We start from the raw sequence: 23,438 nt of genomic DNA, 5'->3' as shown, positions 1-23,438 counted from the left end.
GATGGGATCCACCCAAGTTGAAAGTAAAGCTAATTTCTAGTTATTATGTTAATCCCAGTGGAAAAATCTTGCTCCATATCATATTACTTGCCTTTTCTTTTATTCCCCTGGCTGTTTTGCTGCTTCCTACCATTTGCTGCATAGTAAAAAGGAATAAGGACCTCATGAGAGTTTCTTTACCTTTGTTATTCCCACTCCAGCTTTTTGACATTGTTTTGGGCTTAATTACTGAGTATATACCATGACCATTTTTAATCTCCTTAAAAGACCTCCTTTCCCATGTGATATATGTGGAAATAAATGGGAACAAATTATTTAGACTTGTTTAGTTTATGGCCTCACCAGCCTCTGGTTCACTAAGTAGTAACCGAGGTTCATTTAAATTCTAAGAACCAGGGATTATACTGGTTCTTTTTTTTTTTAGAAGTAGTTCTCCTCACCTTTAAAAATTGATAAATAAAACTTACCGCAGAAAATTGTAAGTATCTCAGTGTTGGGTCTTTGTTTCTTTTACTACTCAAGATTCTTTTGATAGTTCATAAAAAAATATTAATTGTTAATAAAGCTTCCATTATGTCTAATGTGAAACTTTAAAATTTGGAGAAATATTAATGGTAAACTTAATTTGGCAGCTGTCATAAGCTATTTTCAGTTGGTGCTACATGATCATTTTAAATCTCATTTAACAATTCACTTGTTAGGCTGTTTTATCATTTCCACTTTCTTAAAGTTGTGTAGTAGACTCCATATGGCTGGATCAGTGCTGCTCTTGGGCAGTCTGTGGACTGTGCCCATTTGTAAACTGTGTCATCAGCCTGCAGTGAAATAGACAACGTGTGAGAGCAGTTTTGTATCTATTGAATCTAATGCACTTTAAAAATATGACTTGTGCTTTGTTGGTCTTTTTTTTTTTTTTCTCCTCTCTTTTCTTGAATTAGAAATTAAAAAAAAAATTTTTAATTATTTTAAAATATTTTAAAATATTTTAAAATTTTTTCAATATTTATTTTTAAGAGAGACAGTGTGAGCGGGGGAGGGGCAGAGAGAGAGACACACACAGAATCCAAAGCAGGCTCCAGGCTCTAAGCTGTCAGCAGAGAGCCTGACACAGGGCTCAAACTCATGAACTGTGAGATCATGACCTGAGCTGAAGTTGGATACTAACCCAGGTGCCCCGGTTTTCTGTTATTTTTAAAATGTTTGGTCTGTGGCAGTCTGGGGTTTTTTTGTCGTGTTTTGTTTCTTTGCTACATCATTGTTTGAGAAGCACTGTATGACATTGGAATATAATACAAAATTTTTCATTCTGAGAAGAATATTAGAAATTATAGTGCTGATTTTAGCCATGGGTTAAAAGGTAATATATGTTCTTATGTGGAATTTTTACATCCACAGGGAACTCCATTTAAATAACAACCTGTTACGAGTTCTACCTTTTGAGCTGGGAAAACTGTTTCAGTTGCAGACTTTAGGCCTGAAAGGTATGATTTCTCATATTTGTGCTTCTTGTGGTTTGTATGTTGTGTCTTTGAGTCTAAAGAAGCTGTAAGAGGGGGATCTTGTCGCCAGGGATTTGCAGGCTCACTCTTCCCCAAACTTCATCAGTTTTTTAGGTACATCCCAGTGGTTTTCTCTCTTGTCCACCTGGAGACTGTCTGCTAATCTTTGTATTCCTTTTTACTCCTAGCCCGGCTTTTCTTTCTTCTATCCTTTGTTTCAGTCAGTTCAGTGTTCTGATGATACATTCCTCAGATCATACTTTATGTCATCATACTATAAATGGCTTTCTTTTAAAATTTTTTTTTATGTTTATTTATGTTTGACAGAGAGAGTGCAAGTGGGGGAGGGGAAGAGAGAGAGGGAGACACAGAATCTGAAGCAGGCTCCAGGCTCTGAGCTGTCAGCACAGAGCCAAACATGGGGCTCGAACTTATGAACTGTGAGATCATGACCTGAGCTGAAGTCAGATGCTCAACCAACTAAGCCACCCAGCCACCCTTTGGCTGAGGCTCCTTAAAAGCCTTTAAAGTTTTAACTTTGAAAAACAAAAATATAAAATGTAGCAACATCAGAATGAACAATTAATATTGTGTCACTTTTGTGTCTGTTTTCTAATACAAAGAAATAGAACATTACAGAATGTAAAAACCCTCTTTGTTCTTCTTTAGGTCCCTTTCTCATCCCAGAAGCAGCTACTGTTTTATGTCCTCTTAGTTTCAGGTTTTGTAATCTTAACAGTATTTATTTTACAAAAATGTGTTCATTTCTCTAAGGATTCACAAACTTTATTTGACACTAGGGTCATTGGTCACACATGTCCACATTGTGTTAATGTGTATGAAAGCCTTGGAAGCGTTGGGGAGTGATAGGGCAGTCTTTGTGGCACCTTAGTTTTTGAGGATCCCTTGCTCTTTCATTTCAGAAAGATCCTCTAAAATGTTTGACATCTAGGTTTTAGGTTTCTTTCTTCGAAATAGAGTTTCACCGATTTTTTGGACAAATCCATTACTTTTCTGAGCTTGCCCCACTCACTTGTTAACTTCTGACAACCGCTGATTTGTTCTCCATTTCTAAAACTTTGTTATTTCAGGAATATTGTGTTAGTAGAATCATGCTGTATGTAACCTGAGAATAGTTTTTTCCACTCAGATTAATTCTTTGATGATTCTCGCAGGCTGTTGCATGTTTGCTTCTTTATATTGATGAGCAGTGTTCCATGGTATGGATGAATCATGGTCTGTTTAACCAGTCACTTGTTGAAGGACATCTGGCTGGTTTCCAGTATTTGGCTATTGTGGATGAAGCAGCTATGAACAATTCTGTGTGCAGATTATTATGGCACATAAGTCCTCATGTCTCTAGGATAGATACCCAGGAATGCAATTGCTTGGTCATATTTTAGTGTTGTTTAGTTTTTTAGGAATCTGCCAGACTTTTCCAGACTGGCTGTACTATTTAACATTTTCATCAGTAATGAATAAGTGATCCAGTTACTCTGAATCTTCCCCAGCTTTGGTGTTGTCACTATTGTTATTTTAGTTTTTCTGATAGATGTGCAGTGACATCTCATTGTGGTTTTAATTTGCATTTTCCTGTTAGGTAAAGATATTGCACATTTTTGCATGTCCCTACTTGTCATCTGTATGTCATCATCTGTGGGATATTCTTCATGCCTTTGCCCATGTCCTAATTGAATTGTTTTTTTACTGTTGAATTTTCAGAGTCCGTTATATTTTCTGGATACTAGGCCTTTGTCAAATATGTGATTTGCAGACATTTTTTCCCCAGTGTGTAGTCTTTTCACCCACTTAACACACCCAGTTCCAGCGCTGTGGGGCTTTCCCCCACACCAACAAGCAATTCTAGGATACCAGCTAGATGTCCTGTAATTCAACTAGATTCTGACACTACCTACCCAAAGATAGCCTCAGATTCCATGGATAAAAGGTTCAGTCCCACAGGACTGCTACTTTCCCATGCCTCCCTAACTTCAGATTCCAGTCACAAGGCCAGGTTGTCACCTGTGCTCCTGATCAAGGTTCCCGCAGTCCCCTCCTTGGGTTTGATCAGTTTGTGAGAGTGGCTCACAGTAATAAGGAAACCCGTTTACTCACAGATTCCCAATGTATTATAAAAGGATATAACTCTGGAGCAGCCAGATGGAAAAGATGAGTAGGGCAAGATATGGGGAAAGGGCACAGAGCTTCCATGCCCTCTCCCTCTCTCCGAGAGCACCACTCTTCCCGAGTCTCTATTTGTTCACCAACCCAGAGGCTCCTTGAACCCCATGCTTTTGGGTTTCTGTGGAGGCTTCATAACATAGGCATGACTGATTAAATCATTGGCCTTGATGATTGAGCTGACTTCCAGCCCCTCCTCCTGGGGGACTGGGACTGGAAGTTCTAACCTTCTAGTCACATGGTTGGTTCCTGTCAGCCAGCCCCCATCCTCCTGTGGAGGCTGAAAGTTACTTCATTGACACCACAAGAGGCACCTCTACAACTTCACTTTGGAAGAAATCCTTGAATCACTTTCAGGATTTTAGGAGCTTTGGGAACAGTGGATGAAGATCAGATATGTATTTCTTATTATAAATCATGATGTTACACAGGGTCTTTTCTGTAACAAAAGGTTTTGGTTTTGATGAAGTTGTTTATCATATTTTCCTTTTATGGATCCTGTGTTTTGTACTGAACGTTTCATGGCTTTATGTTTTACATTTAAGTCTGTGATCTGAGTTAAAATAGAGCTAAAAGAAGTAAAGGAGTAGTTCAAGTTTCATTCCTTTGTCTGTGAATGTCCAGTTGCCCTAGCACCATCTGTTGAAAAGTCTACCCGCCATTGAATTTCCTTTACACCTTTCTCTCAAATCAGTTGGACATATCTGTGTGGATCTATTTCTGGATTCTCTCGTCTTTTCCATTGATGTATGTGTCTGCCCCTTTGCCAATAGTTACTTGAAAGTTGAAATAAGGTAATTAAGTCTTGAAATAGGATAGACTGATTCCCCTACAATAGTCTTTTTCAAAATGTTTTTAGCTATTTTAGTTCCTTTGCCTTTCTATATATATTTAGAATAGTCCTGTCTATAGTTAAAAGAAATATTGCTGGGATTTTGATCAGAATAGTGTTAAACCTGTATATCAAATTAGGGGAGAATTAACATCTTTAATATGTTGAGTGTTCTGATCCGTGAATATGGCATGTCTCCTTATATTTAGAATTTTGATTTTTTTTTCATCAGTATTGTGTAGTTTTTGGTATATAAACCATATAAATGTTTTGTTAGATTTATTTCTAAGTCTTTTTGTTTGGGTTTCTTTTTTTTTCAAGTGGTTGTAAATTATAATGTATTAAATTTTGCTTTCCATGTGTATGTTCCTGGACATAATACAATGGATTTTTTTTTTTTTTTTAATTTCACCCATCCTCCCAACCCCCACCCCCTTCCCTCTGGCAACCACTAGTTTGTTTTCTGTACTTAAGAGTCTGGTTTTGTTTGTTTGTTCATTTGTTTTGCTTTTTAGATTCCACATATAAGTGAGATAATGTATTTGTCTTCCTCTGTCTGACTTAGTATAATAACATTCCATTGTACGTACATACCACATCTTCTTTATCCATTCATCTATGGATGGATAATTGGGTTGCTTCCATATCTTCTTGGCCATAGTGAATAATGCTGCGTGGAATATTACTTAGCCATAAAAAGAGAGAAAGCGCAAGATCTTGCTATTTGTGACAACATGGATGGATGTACAGGATATTTTATACTGAGTAAAATAAGTCAGACATGGTTCATATATCTTTTTGAATTGGATGGATTTTTATATTTTTATATTAGAGTCTTAGGAGTTGCTTTTTTTTGGTATACTTAATGGTAAAATTTTTGGGAATTTTCTGTGTAGAAAATTATGTCATCTGGAAATAGGGATAATTTTATTTCTTCCTTCCCAATATGTCTGCTTTTTCTTTCCTTTTCTTGACTTATCATACTGACTAGAACTTCCAGCATCATGTTGAATAAGAGTTGTGAGAACAGACATCCCTCTTTTTCCTGATATATGGAAGTATTCTGTGTGCACTATTATGTATAACGTTAGCAGTAGGTATTTTGTAGATTGTCTTTATCAGTTTGAGGAAGTTTCCCTCTGCCCTTTTGCTGAGAGTTATTAATCATGAATAGGTGTTTAATTTTGTCAAATGCTTGTTTTGTATCAGTTGATATGATTTCTTTGTTAGCCTTGTAATTGATTTTTAAATATTGAACCAGCCTTGCATTCCTGGAACAAATCCCACTTGGTCATGGTTATAAATCTTTTTATATATTGCTTACTTCTGTATGCTAATATTTTCTTAAGGATTTTTGACTCGATATTCATAAAGGTATTTGTCTTTAATTTTCATTTATTTTATGCTCAATTTGTCTGGTTTTGGTATCTAGGTAATGCTAGCTTTATGAAATGAATTTGAAAGTGTTCCCTCATCTTTTGTTTTCTGGAAGAGAGTCTGTAGAATTAGAGTTAATTCTTAAAGTGTTTAGTAGAATTTTCCAGTGAAACATTTTGGGCCTGGAGATTTCTGGTAGTTTTTAAATTTTGAATTCATTTCCTTTAATAGGTATAGGGCTATTTAAGTTTTGTACTGGGTGAGTGAGTACAGTTTGTGTATTTCAAGGAAATGGACACATTCATATATGTTGTTAAATTTATGTATCTGGAATTGTTCATGGTATTCCCTTGTCCTTTTGATTTCTGTAGGGTTTATAGTTTTTATATTGGTAATTTTTGTCTTCATTTTCTTTGTGAGTCTTGGTAGAAGTTTGCCAATTTTATTGATCTTTTCAAAGAAACCGCTTTTTAAAAAAGTCCTCTTTTTCTGTTTTCAATTCATTGATTCCTATTTTTTAGTGTTTTTAATCCTTCTTTTTGCTTTCAGTTTATTTTGCTCTTTTTAGGTTCTTCAGATGGGACTTAAATGTTTATTTTGAGAGAGGGAGCACTCAAGTTGGGTAGGGGCAGAGAGAAGAAGAGAGAGAATCCAAGCAGACTTAAGGCGGTCAGCACAGAGTCTGATGTGGGGCTCAATCTCATGAACCATGAGATTATGACCTGCGCCGAAATAAAGAGTTGGATGCACAACTGACTAAGCCACCCAGGCTCCCCTGAGACTTTTCCTTTTCTAATGTATACATTAGGTGCTATAAATGTCCCTCTTGGCTCTGCTTTAGCTGTGTCCAGCCACAAATTTTGTGTCCCTTGGACACTGGACAAGAATATGAATTGGGTAGAATCTTCTATAAATCTCAACTGGATCCTCTATATTAACACTAGGGTCTGTTAGATTGATGGTATTTAGAGGATTTTTTTTTTGTCTAGTTCTTTTTGTTGTTTGTTTTTGTCTAGTTCTGTCAATTGTGAGATGAGTGCTGAAGTATCAGCATAATTGTAGATTTTTCTATTGTCCTTTCAGTTCTGTCAGTTTTTGCTTAAAATATTTTTTAGTTCTTTCATTTTGTGGATGCATGTTTAGAATTGCTGTGTCTTCTCCTTTATCATTACATAATGTCACTTTTTCTAGTAAATTTATTTTCTCTGAAATCAACTTTATCTGATATTAGTCACCCTTGCTTTCCTTTTGTTAAGGTTTACATGACGTATATTTTCCCATCCTTTTCTTTTCAGCCTGCTTGTATTGTTATATTTGAAGCAAGTTTCATGTGATAACATACATAACTTATCAAGTCTTGTAGGGCTATCATTTTACATTTTGAGTGAAACAATAGAATCTCTAACTCTATGACCTTTCATATGCCCCCTGTTTATAGTATCATTGTCTTAATATTTTCTCTACCTATATTTAGAACCAAGTCAGTGTTACAAAGACATTTTAATGGCTGAACATGAGTTAGAAACCTTAAGTGAAGGAAAGCCTATGTTTGCCCCTTTTTAAAGACCATGGTCTTTTTTCTTATGTTCCAGGGTTCCTTCTTTTATCATTTCCTTTCTATTTAGAGAACTTCTGTTCTGATTCCTTTATAGTAGGCCTGCTGGCAACAGATTCTCTTAGTTTTCAGTCCTCTGAGAATGTCTTTATTTCTCCTTCATTCCTAAAGGCTGTTTTCACTGGGGATTGGTTCTGGGTTGTCGGTTCTTTTCTTTCAGCACCTAAAGCTATTGTGCCACTTCCCTTTAACCACCATGGCTTGTGATGAGAAATCTGCTCATTCAAGTTGTGTTTCCCCTAGTTCTTACTCTTACCTAGAGGGAAGGTGTTTTACTCTGGCTGCCTTCAACATTGTCTTTGTCTTTAGTTTTTAGAAGTTTAGTTGCTGTGTGGTTTGTTGTGGGTTCTTTTGAATGTGTCCTATTTGGATTTTATCAGACTGTTGAATCTGCACGTTTGTGTTTCTCCGAATCTGGGGAGTTTTTAAGCTGTTATTTGAATACTGTTTCAGCTCTGTGCTTCTTGTTGTCTGTTTCCATAACTCTGAGGACATGAACCTTAGAATTTTCTTGTGGTCCTACAGGTTCCTGAGGCTCTTTTCATTTTTTTTTTTTTCAGTTTCCTTTCTGTTGTTCTGTTGTTCAGTTTCCTTTCTGTTGTTCCTTACTGTCTTCCAGTTCACTGATTATTTCCTTTGATGCTTTATTTTGCTGTTGAACCCATCCACCGAGCTTTTTATTTCATGTATTCAGTTTTTCAGTTTCAATATTTCCATTTTTAAAAATATGTTTTGTTAATTTGCCAAAACTTTTTCTTGGTTGAGTCTTCCTATTTTTTCATTTATTTCAAGCATGTTTGTAATTTCTCATTGAAGTGCTCATTGAAACATGCCTGCTCTGTTTAGGTCAGATTATTCTAATGTTTTTGTCATCTTGGTGTTGAGTCTTGTTTATCTTTATTCATTTAGTTTGAATTCTTCCTAGTTCTTGGTAGGATGAGTGATTTTCACCTGAAACTGGACGTACTCATATTATATTATAAAACTTTGGATCTTACTTAAACCTATTTTGCTCTTTCTAACTGCTCTGGCAGAGAAAGTGAGGGGGGCAGTATCTTTTGAACTTCTTTCATTTGGCATGGTTAACATCTTATAATCACTTTATAATGATTTATAAATCATTTGTCCTTTTCAATTTATAAAATTTATTATTAGTCTTTCTTAAAGTGGAGCTATGGTATCCAGGACCTTCACTGTTCAAAACAGTTCATTATACTGTTAGTTTTCATAAGCACATAAATCCTTCTGAGAGGATTTGAGACTCTTGTAGATACATGTAAATCATTCCATTTGCTTTCATTTTTAGCACTTATGAAACCGTCATTGAATTTACAGATGGCTCACAGTCCTGAGGTTTTCCCTTTTCCTTAGTGACTACATCTTTTTTAAAATTAAAAAAAAAAAGTTTTTATTATTTTAGAGAGAGAGCATGAGCAGGGGAAAGGGGCAGAGGGGGAGAGAGAAAGAGAATGAGAGAATCTCAGGCAGGCTCCATGCTCAGCACAGACTCTGACAGAGGGCTCAATCCCACAACCCTGGGATCATGGGATCATGACCTGAGCCAAAATCAAGAGTCAGATGCTCAACCGATGGAGCTACCCTGGCGCTCCAGTAACTTGATCTTAAATCAGATCTGTCCCATCTTGTTATTGCTTTATTTAGTAGAGTTTTTAAAAATCTAAATGAAGACTACATCTGTCATGAGGATATCTTCGTGTTAGCTTTGTTGCATCTTAACTTTTGATTCTCTGATCCATTATAGTGGCTGTCCTCTTTCCCTTGTCCTCTTTCCCATTCTTCCCCGTCCAGTTTCACTTGCTTTTGATTGTCATAAAAGTGTTGATGACACAGGGCCAGATACAGAGCACTATTAGATATCTTCTAGATTGACATTAGTCCACAATAATTGTTTTCTGGATACTTCTGCAGAACGTGGCTTCAATCATTTTTATTCTTCATGTCAGAAACTGAAAAAATATTTCCTCTAGTTTGGTATCTTACTAATATATGTATATGTTATGTAGTTACATATATTGTGATAGGTCTGATAATTTTGGTATGTTTTTTCACTTTTGCAATATTTTATTACCTTTCTTGGTTTCATTTTACCTTTTTAAAAAATATTTCCAGGAAATCCACTTACCCAGGATATATTGAACCTCTATCTGGAACCAGATGGAACAAGAAGGCTACTGAACTATTTGCTTGATAATTTGGCAGGTACTGCAAAAAGAAGTAAGTGGTCATTTGCTTAAATGATTTTTTTAAGAAGATGTGTAAGAATATTACTTAATTTTGTGTTTATATTCAACTAGTTTCAACAGAACAGCCACCTCCAAGATCTTGGATTATGTTACAAGAACCGGACAGAACAAGGCCAACTGGTGGGTAGCCTTATATTTTTTTAACTTATTTTTACTTCATATTACATATCTAACAGTGTTGTTGGCATTCTTTAGATTATGGGCTGTGTTACATTTGTATGCTTGAGATTGATTTGGCTTGGGAGATCATAATAAAGACTTAATTATTGCTTACCTGACCTTTGTAATATGCTGTAGGTCTGCTGTAGAGCAATGCTTCTCAACCTCAGGCATTTTTATCCCCTGGGGGACATTTAGCAATGTCTGGAGACATTTTTTGATTGTCACAAATAGGGGAAGTGCTCTTGACGTCTCATTGTTAGAGATCAGAGATGCTGCTGAGCATGCTACAGTGCACAGCACAGCCCCCCACAGCAAAGAATTTACCCACCCGTAATGTTAGTGATGCCATTGTTAAGAAATTATGTTGAAAAGATGCCTTTGCACACTATTTTTTTTTAATTTTTTTAAATGTTTATTCATTTTTTGAGAGAGAGAGGAATGGGGGGAGGGGCAGAGAGAGAGGGAGACACAGAATCCAAAGCAGGCTCCAGGCTCTAAGCTGTCAGCACAGAGCCAAACATGGGGCTCGAACTCACGAACCGTGAGATCATGACCTGAGCTGAAGTCAGACAGCCAACCAGGCGCCCCAGCTTGCACACTATTTTTTAATTGGGCTGTAAAGAATTGATCAGACTCATTTATTATAATAAATATACCAAAATCTTTATATTGGAAGTTTTCAAACCCTATTATGTTCCAAATGTATTTGATACTACAGAATTGTAAGACAGCTAAAGCACTTACTTGAGAGAGAAATTGAACTAATGACCCCTAATTTCCTTTTAACTTAAATTGTATGAAAATAGTTTGGGAATTACATGATGTGTATAATAGGATTTAGTCTATGATACCTTTTCCTTTTGTGTGAATTAATAATAGTTGCTCTTTTGAAGAAAATAAGCCATGCCTGTTAAGAGGATTGTCAGTTTTCCACGTTGTACATTAGCAGTTAGCAAAGTGGTAGGGGGAGTATAGAAATGAGGAGCCCTGGTCTTACAGACCAAGGGACTCAAGATCTTAGTCTTTTAGCTTTGAGCCTTCTTTGGTATCTCTGTAGCATTAGATAACACATTGTGTTATAATTTGTTCACCTATCTGACCTTCCTTCCTTATCCAACTTATATCCGCTATGTCTGGCAGATAGTAGCTTTTCAGTGAATATATATTGAATGAATAAAGTCAACCTTAGCATTTAAGTGAAAACTATTGATATTAATTATGTTTTTTTTTCTGCCACGTGTGTGAATAAGTAAAGTTATCTTTCCTACAGCCTTGTTTTCTGTCATGTGCTATAATGTTCTTTGTGATAAATATGCGACCCGGCAGTTATACGGCTACTGTCCATCTTGGGCACTAAATTGGGACTACAGGAAAAAGGCCATTATTCAAGAAATTTTGAACTGCAATGCTGATATCATAAGTCTTCAGGTAAGTCATTGGAACAGTGTTTAAATTGCACAAATGCCCCAGTGTTGATAAGCAAGGAGCAAAATGGGAATGCATTACCCTGACACATTTAAAGTTCCAGCTTTAGCACTTCTTAAAGTATTGGCTTTTTCTGTTTTTAGTGAATCCTGGAACATTCACTACCTGCTTCATTTAGCTGCGCTGTGCTGCCACATTAAGCAAATAGGTTATTTTGGGTTTTAGGCATTTGCTTTGACAGTTAAAATATTCATCTTTCCCTCTCAAATGCCCTTGCACACTATTTTTTAATTGGGTGGCAAATATTATTGAAACTGTGGCATTGTCAAGGTATGGTTTTGCTTTACCATCAGCAGTAATAGAGGAATTAGGACATGGTGGAAAGAGCGTTGAACCTGATGCACAGTAACTTTGTGGTCTCAGTCCTCTTCTGATAATTCATATGACCTTGGGCAAGTCACTTTCTCCCTGTGGTCTGAAAGTATGATCTGTGATGTTCCTTCTACCTCTGTTGATTCTTGTTCCCCATCTATTATAAAACCTAAGAAAATATACACACATGGAGGTGTATGTCTTTCCATTATTTACTCCTAAGCAATAGGATACCAGCAGGTATCTATAAAATGACAAGTAGGGTTTCAGATAAAATATGTTGGAAAGATGTTATGTTCCTCATTGTGCATAGCAGTCCTTTGAAATTATTTGAGCCCCTCAAACTGTACACATAAAGTTAATGCGTAGGACTGATTTTTTGTCTTATGAAATAACTTTGCCATTTACAATTTTTCAGGAGGTTGAAACAGAACAGTATTACAGTTTTTTTCTGGTAGAACTGAAAGAACGTGGCTATAATGGATTCTTTAGTCCTAAATCTAGAGCTAGGACAATGTCAGAACAAGAAAGAAAACATGTCGATGGCTGTGCAATATTCTTCAAGACGGAAAAGTAAGTCCTCTTACATTTAAAAAAGAAAATTTTCTCAGTATTTGCAGGGAGTCAAGGGTGTGGAAATTAGTCGACAAATAAGAGAATGAAGCATTGTTGTTATTGCTCAGTAAAACAGTACTCTTCAATAGTTTTGTTTTAAATCATCAGAAATAATCTTGTTTTGGAGACTTGTTGAAAGTGCTGCTGTTTCTTCAGGTGTTTACTAGGGTTTAACTCCAATTGTTAATTGAAACTTCTTGTAATTAACATTCCCTCTAGGATGGTAGAGGGATTCTTAAACCCAGATTTTGGAAAAGATTTATTTAAAAATTACAAGATGGACTATTCCAACATGAAACTTACACAGAAGATGACTACCTTATCATACATTGTAAAAGTATTTCAAGATGTTATTTGTATCGTAACAGACGAAGAATAACTTGAAACAGATGTGGGAAGCTTGGTGTTAAGTGTGGACGATTTTCCATAATGTGATTTACTTGCCATTGTATTTGTTCAGGAAGTTCGGGAAAACTGCATTTCCCACAAAGCTAATACTTTGGTATTCCCAATTCTATGTTTGTGTGTGTGTTTTTGTTTGTGTTTTAGATTTACTTTGGTTCAGAAACACACTGTTGAATTTAATCAGCTAGCAATGGCAAATTCAGAAGGGTCTGAAGCCATGCTGAACAGAGTCATGACAAAAGATAACATTGGAGTTGCAGTACTGCTAGAACTTCGAAAGGAATTGATTGAAATGTCATGTGAGTGACCTTTTCACTTCCTGTAAAATTGACCTCCAAAATCTGATAGAAAGCAGAAAATTTGTTACATATTAATAGTCTTGTCTAACACCTGAAGAAACTCAGTGAGAATTTAAGTCCTTTCTAAAATATCCTATCCCTTTCTCTCTACCACAAAGCTTAAGATTGAGAAAGCAGTGCCCAGAAAAGTATTCCAAATTTTGAAAGGCATAAAACCAGAGGAGAAAATGGGTGTTTTTGCTCCCCACTATTTTTCACACAAAAACAATGTTGAAGTAAATATTAGTTAAAATAACTGCTCAGAGAGAAGAACTCCATACAGTCCCGTAATTTCTTAACAGCAAGGATACTCTGTAAGCTAACTTCTCTTCCTGACCTACTTGTAATCATTATTTTAAATGTCTTGCGTTTTGGATAAATGGACCACTTATTTCAAATTAAAAGTGTATTTAGAGTGACCATCGTGCTGAGAACTGGAAGTTCTGTCACTTGAGGAACAGTTGGAACTAGAGATACTTAACCTGAAGAGTCAAAAATGAAGATGGAGCTTGGTGACTGTATTAAACATATCTAGGAAAAAAGGCTGTAGATTTGATTTTGTGAGACTCACTTTAGGAAATCTTGATGAAGCTAGAAGTTTCAAGGAGATAGCTGTTTTGGCGGAGATAGAATGGGCTTTGTTCAAGTAGTGAATGCCCTCTACTCAAGAGTGTTTACCCAGAGGCTATTCACCCAGAGGCATAGATGACTGCTTCTCAGGTTTGTGGTCCTGTTGATTGATTTAGTTGTCGGGAGATTGTTAGGTAAATTTTAGGGTCCTTTTTTGTTTGGAAACTGTAGAATCCTTTAAGAATCCTGTAAGAATATATGGGCTGATGGGCGGGTTTTGTCTGTCTGTTTCTTTTCTTTTTATCTAATATAGCTGGAAAGCCCCATCTTGGAACAGAAAAACAACTTATTCTTGTGGCTAACGCTCATATGCATTGGGACCCTGAATACTCTGATGTGAAGTTGGTTCAAACTATGATGTTCCTCTCAGAAGTGAAGAACATTATTGATAAAGCCTCACGAAACCTCCAGTCCAGTGTATTGGGAGAATTTGGAACTATTCCACTGGTGTTATGTGCAGATCTTAATTCTTTGCCAGATTCTGGTAAGAAAAGTTCTTTTATATAGAATGCTTTTTTGACTTAAAATGTTTTTGTAAGGTATCATTTCTGATAATCCCAAATTTAGTCAAAATGAATATTCAGTTTGTAACGTCAACTATGAATCAGGTTTAACATATTTTGTGTGCAAATAGGGAGACTATTTTAAAAATGAGATGAAAACCTAAGAAGGAAGGACATTAATCATCTTCGATAAACATGTGGTTGATAACTTGAAAGAATATGTGATTAGATTTCCATATCCCCAGGTGACATATAATCCAGACTCTGAGAAGGTTATTAAGACCACTTCTTTGGGATTCCAGCATGTAGTAATACAAACCAGTTTAAATTGGATATTTACAGGATTTCCGTTTTGGTGGGCTTGATTAGAAAAAATAATCCTTATGGGTGCTGGGTGGCTCAGTTGGTTAAGTGTCTGACTTTGACTCAGGTCCATGATCTCGCAGTTTGTGGATTCAAGCCCCGTGTTGGTCTCTGTGCTGACAGCTCAGAGCTTGGAGCTTGCTTCGGATTCTGTGTCTCTTTCTCTCTCTGCCCCTCCCCCACTTGTGCTTTGTCTCTCTCTGTCTCTTAATAATAAATAAATGTTAAAAAAATTTTTTTTTTAATAAAAAAAAAATAATAATAAACCTTAGGTGGAAATTGAGATCCTTTATTTACACAGATCGGGCAAGTGATTTGAACAACAACAACAAAAAAAAACAAAACACCAAAAAACAGGGACTTGATTTTTATTACAAAGCAGAAGAATACAGAAAGGCTTATTTCTGAATACTTTTCCATTAGATAGTACAGTGAACAAGCCGTAGTTCTTATAATATCAAACTAAGTACTTATTCCTTTTTATATTTCAGCTCCTCCTTGATTATAGTCTCTCATTCACACAAAATACTTTCCTGGCACTTGTGTATGTGTGTAAGCATGCATGCACATACATACGTCCACTTGGGCTGGTTCAGTTCACTAGTACATCACTGCCATCACGATACATGGGAGCTGTAACTATGTTAAAATTCATTTTCAGGGCAAGTAAAGGTAGCTGAGGTCCATAATTCTTTAGTCCATCTCATCAAGCTATCTGGGCATTACAGCTGCTAAAGCAGTTGACAGCTATTCTCTAGTAGTTGCTGTATGTGTGTTCTGCATTCTGTTTAGCTACAAAGTATCTGAGGGGCAAAGGGAGACTCTAGTCAAACAATACATAGTAAGTCTCATTTCAGTGTTAAAAATAGTGGCAGACGCATGCATGGGGCAGTGTCCAACCTTGTTAACTAATGAAATGCAAAGTTAAAGAACTATTTGTAGAGCCCATCTAACCGGTGGCGTTCTCTTATGTAGTGGGCAGTATGTATAATGGCACATTAATCCTAATCTTGGTATTTTATACCAAGTAAATAATTCAGCATAAGCAGAAACCTACATACTAAGATGTTGATTATGGTATTAATTCTTTTAAAAAGTAGAAACAACCTGAAGTTTTTTAAGAAATAAGGAACTGGTTTAACAAATATGAAACACCAGGGCAGTTGTATTAAGCAGCCATTAAAAAAATGGTGATCGAAAAGACACGAGTTCATGTGCCACAGCAAAGTATAAAATATGCAGTATACTACGATCAAAACCATGTAAAAATGGATTTAGATAGGTTCTAGGAGACGTAAAACAACCAACCAAACATTTTAGAAAGGAGGAACGTGCTGTTTAAAGTATTTACTGTTACATTATAGTTTTGTACACTGCATATTCTACTTGACAGTGAGCAAAGGACCTGTATCTTCATTATAGGTGTTGTGGAATACTTGAGTACCGGTGGAGTAGAAACAAATCATAAAGATTTTAAGGAACTGAGATATAATGAGAGTCTTACAAACTTCAGCTGTAATGGGAAAAACGGGACAACCAATGGAAGGATCACTCATGGTTTCAAGTTGAAGAGTGCCTACGAGAGCGGTCTGATGCCTTACACAAATTACACGTTCGATTTCAAGGTGACTTTTGAGATTGAGAAACTTTTCAAACCTCCAGTTTTTTTGGAGAATCTTTTAACTTTATTATGTCTTTAAAATGTGGATGTGTAGGGGTGCCTGGGTGGCTCAGTCGGTTGAGTGTCCGACTCTTGATTTTGACTCAGGTCATGATCCCAAGGTCGTGGGATCTAGCCCCACGTTGGTCTCCTTGCTGAGTGTGGAGCCTGCTTGGGATTCTGTCTCCCTTTCCTCTGTGCTACCTCCCTCCCCGCAACCACTCATGTGCACACATGCGTGCGCTTTCTCTTTGAACACAAGTGTGGGTGTGTGTTCAGACTGGAAGCAAGCCATCTTGAATCACTTCACAGCAGTGTTCTCTTATCACTCTTCTGTGGAATTTGATGTGATCCGTGTCCCATTCCTACTTGAGAGGTACTTGATAGAATCATTTCCAGGGTGAGAAGTCATATGAAATAATGATAGTAAATCCTGAGTTAACTGTTACTGTTTTGGGGCAGATACATTTCTTATATGCTCAGCTGTTCGGAAAGTACTGTGTAGTATCTAATTTGGTGTCAGCTGGAGTGGCATATTTTATCTCTCATATTATAATTTAAGTGAAACTGTACTCCTCAAGTGCCAAAATGTGTTTTATATTAGCCATTTTAAAATACATCTTCTATTTATTTCATACACAGTTAACGGCTTACAATATGGAGCCTTGCCTTAGAACTTCTCCTCATTTTTAATATCAGTGATTGTTGGGGCACCTGGGTGGCTCAGTCGGTTAAGTGTCCGACTTCGGCTCAGGTCATGATCTCGCGGTCTGTGAGTTCGAGCCCCGCGTTGGGCTCTGTGCTGACCGCTCAGAGCCTGGAGCCTGTTTCAGATTCTGTGTTTTCCTCTCTCTCTGACCCTCCCCCGTTCATGCTCTGTCTCTTTCTGTCTCAAAAATAAATAAATGTTAAAAAAAAAAATTTTTTTTTAATGATAATATCGGTGATTGTTTAGGACTTGCATTCATCTGTCCTTTTTAACCATCTTTTGAATTTCTGCTCTCCTAAATCTTAGTTTTCCATTTCTAATCTCCTGGAAAAATGATCATTCAGATTAGATTATGTGTTAGAGTGAAAATACTAGCGTTAGCTGGTTCTTAATTTTAGAGGGGGAGCGCTGTTTAGACTTAGAGCTTGAAATCTTTTTAATTTGACTTTGGAGGAGCCACAGTACTGTAGATAATGATTTAACCCTGGGAACAAATGAGTGTGTCCGGTTGAAGAGAGGCTAGAGGAGACTCTGGGGAAAATGAACATGTGAACAACAGAAGAGTAATCAGAGAGAGGAAGAAAACCAGGGCAGTGTAGGAGCCTACCTGACAAGGAAAGAAGGCCTTTCTAGGGAAAGAGGAGTGTGCTTTGTGCTTCAGAAAGATGTTGGTGAAAGATGCTTCACTGGAGAGCTAGGCACAGAGACTGGAATGTGGTGAGTTGAAGAATGAGGTGATTGATAGTGAAAACCAATTTTTTAGATTTTTGTTTTAAAGAGGAGGTGAGGAGGGCACCTTCGTGGCTCAGTTAAGCATCAATTTAGACTCAGGTCATGATCTCACGGTTCATGAGTTCAAGCCCCACGTCGGGCTCTATGCTGACAGCTCAGAGCCTAGAGCCTGCTTTGGATTCTGTGTCTCCCCCCCACCCCCCACCCCTCACCCACTCATGCTCTGTCTCTCTCAAAAATGAATAAACATTTTTAAAAGATGTAAAGAGGAGGCGAGGCTGATAACCAAAAGGTGGGAGAGATAGGGATTTTTTCTCTCTTGTTCCTGTTGCTGATACAGAGATAGGAAGACACCTGAATGTGCTTAAATAGTTTTGGCTGAAACCATGTTGAGGAGAGGCTCAAGTTACAGGGAGGAGAGGGGCAAATAGATGCCAGGTGCTGTGCTGGGTGCTGCTGAGGATGTGAAAGGCAGAGATGGCCCTGCCCTCATGGAGTTGACAGTCTGATGGGAGAGGCAGGTCTCAACCAAGCAGATGAGTGTGTAGTTACACCTGGGGTACGACTTAGCAAGAGAATAAACTTGGAGGTGGTAGCAGGTATTAAGTGGGTGAGGGCAGGATTCAAGAAGGTCTTTGGAAGGTGAACTCAACACGCGAAGGCTGAGAAGAAATGAACCAACTGACGTGTAGAAAGAAGAAAGTGTTCCAGGCAGAAGGAACAGTATATGTGGAGGCCCTGGGGCAAGAAAGAGCTTGGCATCTTCAAGGAATGTCTTCCCCACCCCCACCCGGAAAAAAGAAGGCTAGTGTGGTGATAGGGTAGTGAGCATAGGAAAATATTACAAATCAAGTTAGGGCAGAGAAGCAGAGGCCATACCACGAAGGATCCTGTAGGTCTCATTAAAGATTCTAAAAAGTCCAGAAAGGAGGAAGAATGCATGATTATTATTCCTACCTAAACTGTCTTCATTCTGCTAGATTGGACATTTGGGGGACAATTTGGTTTATGTCTTCCTACCTCTCACACGCCAGCCACTTTCTTTGTTTACCAAACATGACTGTAAGGGTATGTCTTGAAAGCTCTCAGTGTTTCAGTATTCTCTTATGTGAGGCTGTATCTTTTTTTCCTTCTATTTTTCAGGGTATAATTGACTACATCTTCTATTCTAAACCTCAGCTGAACACTTTAGGCATCCTGGGACCTCTGGACCACCACTGGCTAGTTGAGAATAACATCAGCGGCTGCCCACATCCACTCATCCCCTCCGACCACTTCTCACTTTTTGCACAACTGGAGCTCTTACTGCCTTTCCTGCCCCAAGTCAACGGCATTCACCTCCCTGGCAGGAGGTAGTCAAGTACCTTCAGAGGACAACCTCAATTTCACTTGTAAACTCATAAAATCTGAATGTGGGGGAGTGAGGTATGGCCACCAGGGTTTTGTTTTGTTGTTTTCTTTTCCTTGAGGATTTGAATTTTCGATCTTGATTATTTGATAAGGATATCGTATGAAAGCCAGGTGCTAGCAACAGACAAATTCTGAGCCCAATATGCTTTATATACTGTTAGACAGGGATCGGTGTGTTTACACCTATCTTTAATTTGTTACAAGTAATTTTCCTGTTTCTTCTATCCAATGTAATATTTTCATGCCTTGAAATAGGAAAATGTTTGAACAGCATATTCTCTTTGCACAGAAATCTGTAGCACTACTTTTTTGAGGCCAGTAATAACATCCAGAGACCATTCTTCCATACTCTACTCCCTCCCTTTTCAGACTTGTTTGTAAAATAGAGACTTTGAATTTAGCCTTTATGATTGTATATGATCCACAGAAGACCTGATTTATGAAATTTTGTACTAAAAATTCAGATTTGGAAATGATTGTATTGTAAACTAAGGCTAAGTTTTTTTACTGTTTCATGTGTTATAAAGGCCAGCTTGTAAAAGAAGTTGCAACAGACTTTCTCTGCTGATGATTTGCACTGTTAGGGTTTTGTTAGCCCTTTTGTACTACTTTATTTTTAAACTGAGAACATTGCTCTTTAAATCTAAATCTGCTTAAAGCTTTGGACATTTTCTCAGACCAGAGGCAACTTATTCATGAATTCCTGGGTTTTTACAAAAACTATCTACCAGGACAGATAAGCTGAGCAGTGTAGGCATTTATGGACTGAATGTAATGGTTGATATATGTACATTCTGATATTTTTTAATCTTTAACTTTTTTAAGTTAAAAAATTCCAGCTGCTTGGATACAGCTTCTTAACTCCTTTTTGAGACACTTCCTGTCCTATCTCCACTGTGCCTGCCTAAATTTGTTCTCACCAAGCACTGCCTGTGCATGCAGAGAAAATCTGTGCATCCTCTTTTATATTTTTTAAATACTGTTTTAACATTTGTGGGAATTTTATGAAAATGCTTTTGTATGAGCTGTGGCTTTTTTTCCATTGTGAAGCATTGAATATCCCATTTTGGAACATGTTCATAGGGTGGGTCCCTGGGTCTTTGCTCACCAGACCCAAGCACTGCTTCTTGGTGTCTGTCATTGCACAGTGCTGTTCGTCACCCAGAATACTACTATCATGTGAATTCTTTTTGTTTTCCATGTGTTTTTTTTTAATCATTCCTTTTTAAAAAAAAAAGAGAGAAAATAATTTTCCATTTATGAAACAGTATAAATGAGATGTATTTTCAAAACAGGTCCCTACGACAATTCTTCAGATCATTTATAAAGTGACTGAGTCATTTTAGTAGGTCAACCGAGATAAAGGTTCTGTTGTACCCTGTATTTTGCCCATAGTGCCAGTAGTAGATTAGAGATTAAAGCCAGCTTTTAACTTTGCAAAGGTAACTTGTATGTATTCTGTTCTCATTCATTCATTCTCTCAAAAGTCAAATGAATTCAGAGGGAACGTGGTCTAACTGCTTTTGTTTCAACTGCAGGCAGGGGAGCAAAAGGACACCATGTGAGCATTAAGAAAAAACATTGAGATGTTCTTAATTTTTATACAGAGAATGAGTCATTTTGGATAATGACTTAAAATTTTATGAAAAATATTCAGCACTTAAATGTGCTTATTCTGTTTTTAAGAGAAAATAAAATTACATGCTGTTTAAATAAATGATTTTTTTTGTTTTTTAAAGAATTTTCCAAAAGGTGTTGATCTTGAATCTTTGTCTGGGACCTGGTTTTTCCTTTGAGGGTTTTAAAGATTTTGTTGTGATGACTTTTTATTTTTTGCTTTTTGTTTTAAGTTGTGCTGACACCAAACACATCCAGTTTATAATCAGTACATTGGAAAGCTGGTATTACTGATGTAGAACCAATGCATAACTTTTTATGGGGTTTTTGTTTTGTTTTGTTTTATTTTTTTGTAAAGTGTGAATAAAAGGTGTGTTTACTCATTTTTCCTAAACACTGTGTTGGTAACGTGCATCATGACAATTTCCAGCGAGGGCGAGCGAGCTGGAGCTGGTTGGACTGATGAGGCAAGGGAACTGCTTTTCCTATGATCTGCATTACGTGAGAACAGGTCCAGAGAGCTTTATGGACAGGGGAGGGGAGAAGCACTTACTCATTTGTATTTGTTAACAGAGGATGTATTCTTTTTGTAGATGCTGGAACTAGAGTGCACTTGTTAGATGCTAAAGGTTTGAGCTTTACACAAAACGTTTTCATCTGTATTTGTTATTGTCTACAATATATTCGAATTTGGGGGCAGCATAGTAAGATATGAGGGCCTGTTGTGTCTCAACTATTTGTTCTTGCCTCTTCTGGGCACACTGCATTCTGTGGGCCAGTTTGAACAGCTTCTCCATCTAGTGATAAATTGAACCAAGGGTGTAGATTTACAAGTGTCACCTTCAAAAGAGAAAGAAATATTTTGGGTCCTTAGGGACTGAACAGTCACACCAAAATAGACTGATAACTTTTGTTAAGCAAAGTTTTGTGTTTTAAATCTTTTCTGTGTCCTGAGTAATTTCCAATAATCCATACTCCTTAAAATGCAATAAAAATTAGTATGTTTTCACAGTATAGACTTTTTTCAAAATTCTGTAACACATAAATTTAACGTGGTGTTGCCATAATGTAATTTCAGTGTTCTTGCTGGATAAATCCATTTTATGAATGTTTTACAGAGAATTTTGGGATATGTTTTCTGTTTTTGCTGATCAGAAATTTGGAGGCACTCAATTCCTTGTTGTAAATCTCTTGAAGTACATTTTACCGTATTACTGGTAATTACTTATGCTTTGAGAATTTAAATAATGTTCATCAAAATTAACTTATGGCATAATTTAAACTAAAGTTGTAGAAATTGTTGATTGAAACTTCAGTAGTTCTAGAAGACAGGCAAGGAACATCTCCAAGAAATGTGTTTTCATTCTTGATTTGGTGACAGCCAGGAAAACTTATTTTGAGTTAGCACTTTGAAACCTAAGGACATTATTAAATTGGGTGGAATGCACTTCTAAATGTTGAAATTAAAATTTCAAAGCTTTTTAAGATTCAAGCTTTCAGTGACAAATTCCAGTTGTGGTATTCCATTTTTTACTATTTCAATTCATGGAATTCGTTTCCATAGTGACTTCTAAGGTCTTGGGGTCATGTCATCTGTAAGACAAAAGCCAACCTAGGCAAAGCAATTACAGCAGTTTGTTCTTTTAATGAACCTGTCAGAGTATTCCATACAAATGCTGCAGATAATTCAAACAACACCTTTAGCAAGTGTCTCTCCCCTACTCAGAAACAGTATTTTAAGATGTTCACTTGGCTCTTCTTTTTGGTTACATAAAGTTTAATAACCGGTATGTTGAAGTAGCGTCTAAAATAGAAGATCTAGTCTTTATTCACAGTACATTATCTTGTGTAATATGCACTGGGCTAATTTGTGTTTACCGTTCATGTAACAGAACCCAGCACATTATCTGCACTAAGCTTGAAGAATGTCGCATTTGCCTAGGCAGCTCTTTGATAAGGGTCATGGGAAACTGAATATGTACCTATGGACTGGTGGTAACAAGGGCTTTTACTGTTCTTTTCAGTGGAACCTTCTTGGTCAAATTGTAACTAGCTAGTATTATATTTATATACAGGGTCTCTTTTCTTTACTGATGTATTTTCCTACTCATAGCCAACCAATAAATTCAATATCTGTTTCAAATATCTTAAAAGTGTAATTTGTATAGCTGTAGTACTGAGGTTTGAGAAGAATAAGTGTTAGCAGACCATATGATTAAAATTCTGAGTCGTCTGGGACAGGGTTGTAAGTCATCCTCTGAAAGGGTGAGTGAATGGGCCGTGATATGGGAGACCATGTACTGACTGTGTTTTCTGTATAACACTCCTATCTTTGCCAAAGTTCAGTTTGATATTTGGGCAACTGATGGTCCATTTGCATTTAGGAATTTTGTTGTTGTTGTTGTTACCAATATACCTCGTTCAATATAAGAATTAGGCTCATGTGTCTTCCGTCTTTTTTGGAAGGAGTTTGACGTATTTTAAATAAATGCTTTTAAACACGGTAACAAACATTGTGTTGGTGGGGTTATAAAAATTCATTAGATGTTTTGCTTTTCATGTGTGTTATTGTATATATAAGCTTTAAAGATGGTATTTCCCAACTCTTCAGAAAAAGCCCATTTGCTTTTTGGAAACTACTTCGAACACTTGTGAGTTTTTATGTATGCTAGAAAAAGTCCTTTAAAATCAGATGACAATGAGCATTTGCCAAGACTGTCCGGTTTTTA

At 36.9% G+C, this 23,438-nt stretch overlaps 1 protein-coding gene across 5 annotated transcripts in view; it reads left to right on the top strand.

Annotated features, from left to right (window-relative positions):
- The window catches only part of CNOT6 (CCR4-NOT transcription complex subunit 6), a 75,320-nt gene extending 52,466 nt beyond the window's left edge, over positions 1-22,854 (top strand). For 2 of the 5 annotated variants that reach the window (XM_011281483.3, XM_045057105.1), the window contains 9 exons: positions 1,396-1,481; positions 9,635-9,739; positions 9,820-9,888; positions 11,201-11,358; positions 12,146-12,300; positions 12,892-13,046; positions 13,969-14,199; positions 16,004-16,206; positions 18,826-22,854. In XM_011281483.3, coding sequence (XP_011279785.1) covers positions 1,396-1,481; positions 9,635-9,739; positions 9,820-9,888; positions 11,201-11,358; positions 12,146-12,300; positions 12,892-13,046; positions 13,969-14,199; positions 16,004-16,206; positions 18,826-19,038 — 1,375 coding nt within the window. In that variant the 3' untranslated portion in view covers positions 19,039-22,854. The remainder of the gene's footprint in view (positions 1-1,395; positions 1,482-9,634; positions 9,740-9,819; positions 9,889-11,200; positions 11,359-12,145; positions 12,301-12,891; positions 13,047-13,968; positions 14,200-16,003; positions 16,207-18,825) is intronic. The other 3 variants (XM_011281491.3, XM_045057113.1, XM_045057107.1) reach the window with 3 other exon arrangements.
- Positions 22,855-23,438: the final 584 nt, after the last annotated feature.

The sequence above is a fragment of the Felis catus genome, chromosome A1 (assembly GCF_018350175.1).
Source record: "Felis catus isolate Fca126 chromosome A1, F.catus_Fca126_mat1.0, whole genome shotgun sequence".
Lineage (NCBI taxonomy): Eukaryota > Metazoa > Chordata > Mammalia > Carnivora > Felidae > Felis > Felis catus.
This window is presented reverse-complemented; position numbering and strand designations above follow the sequence as displayed.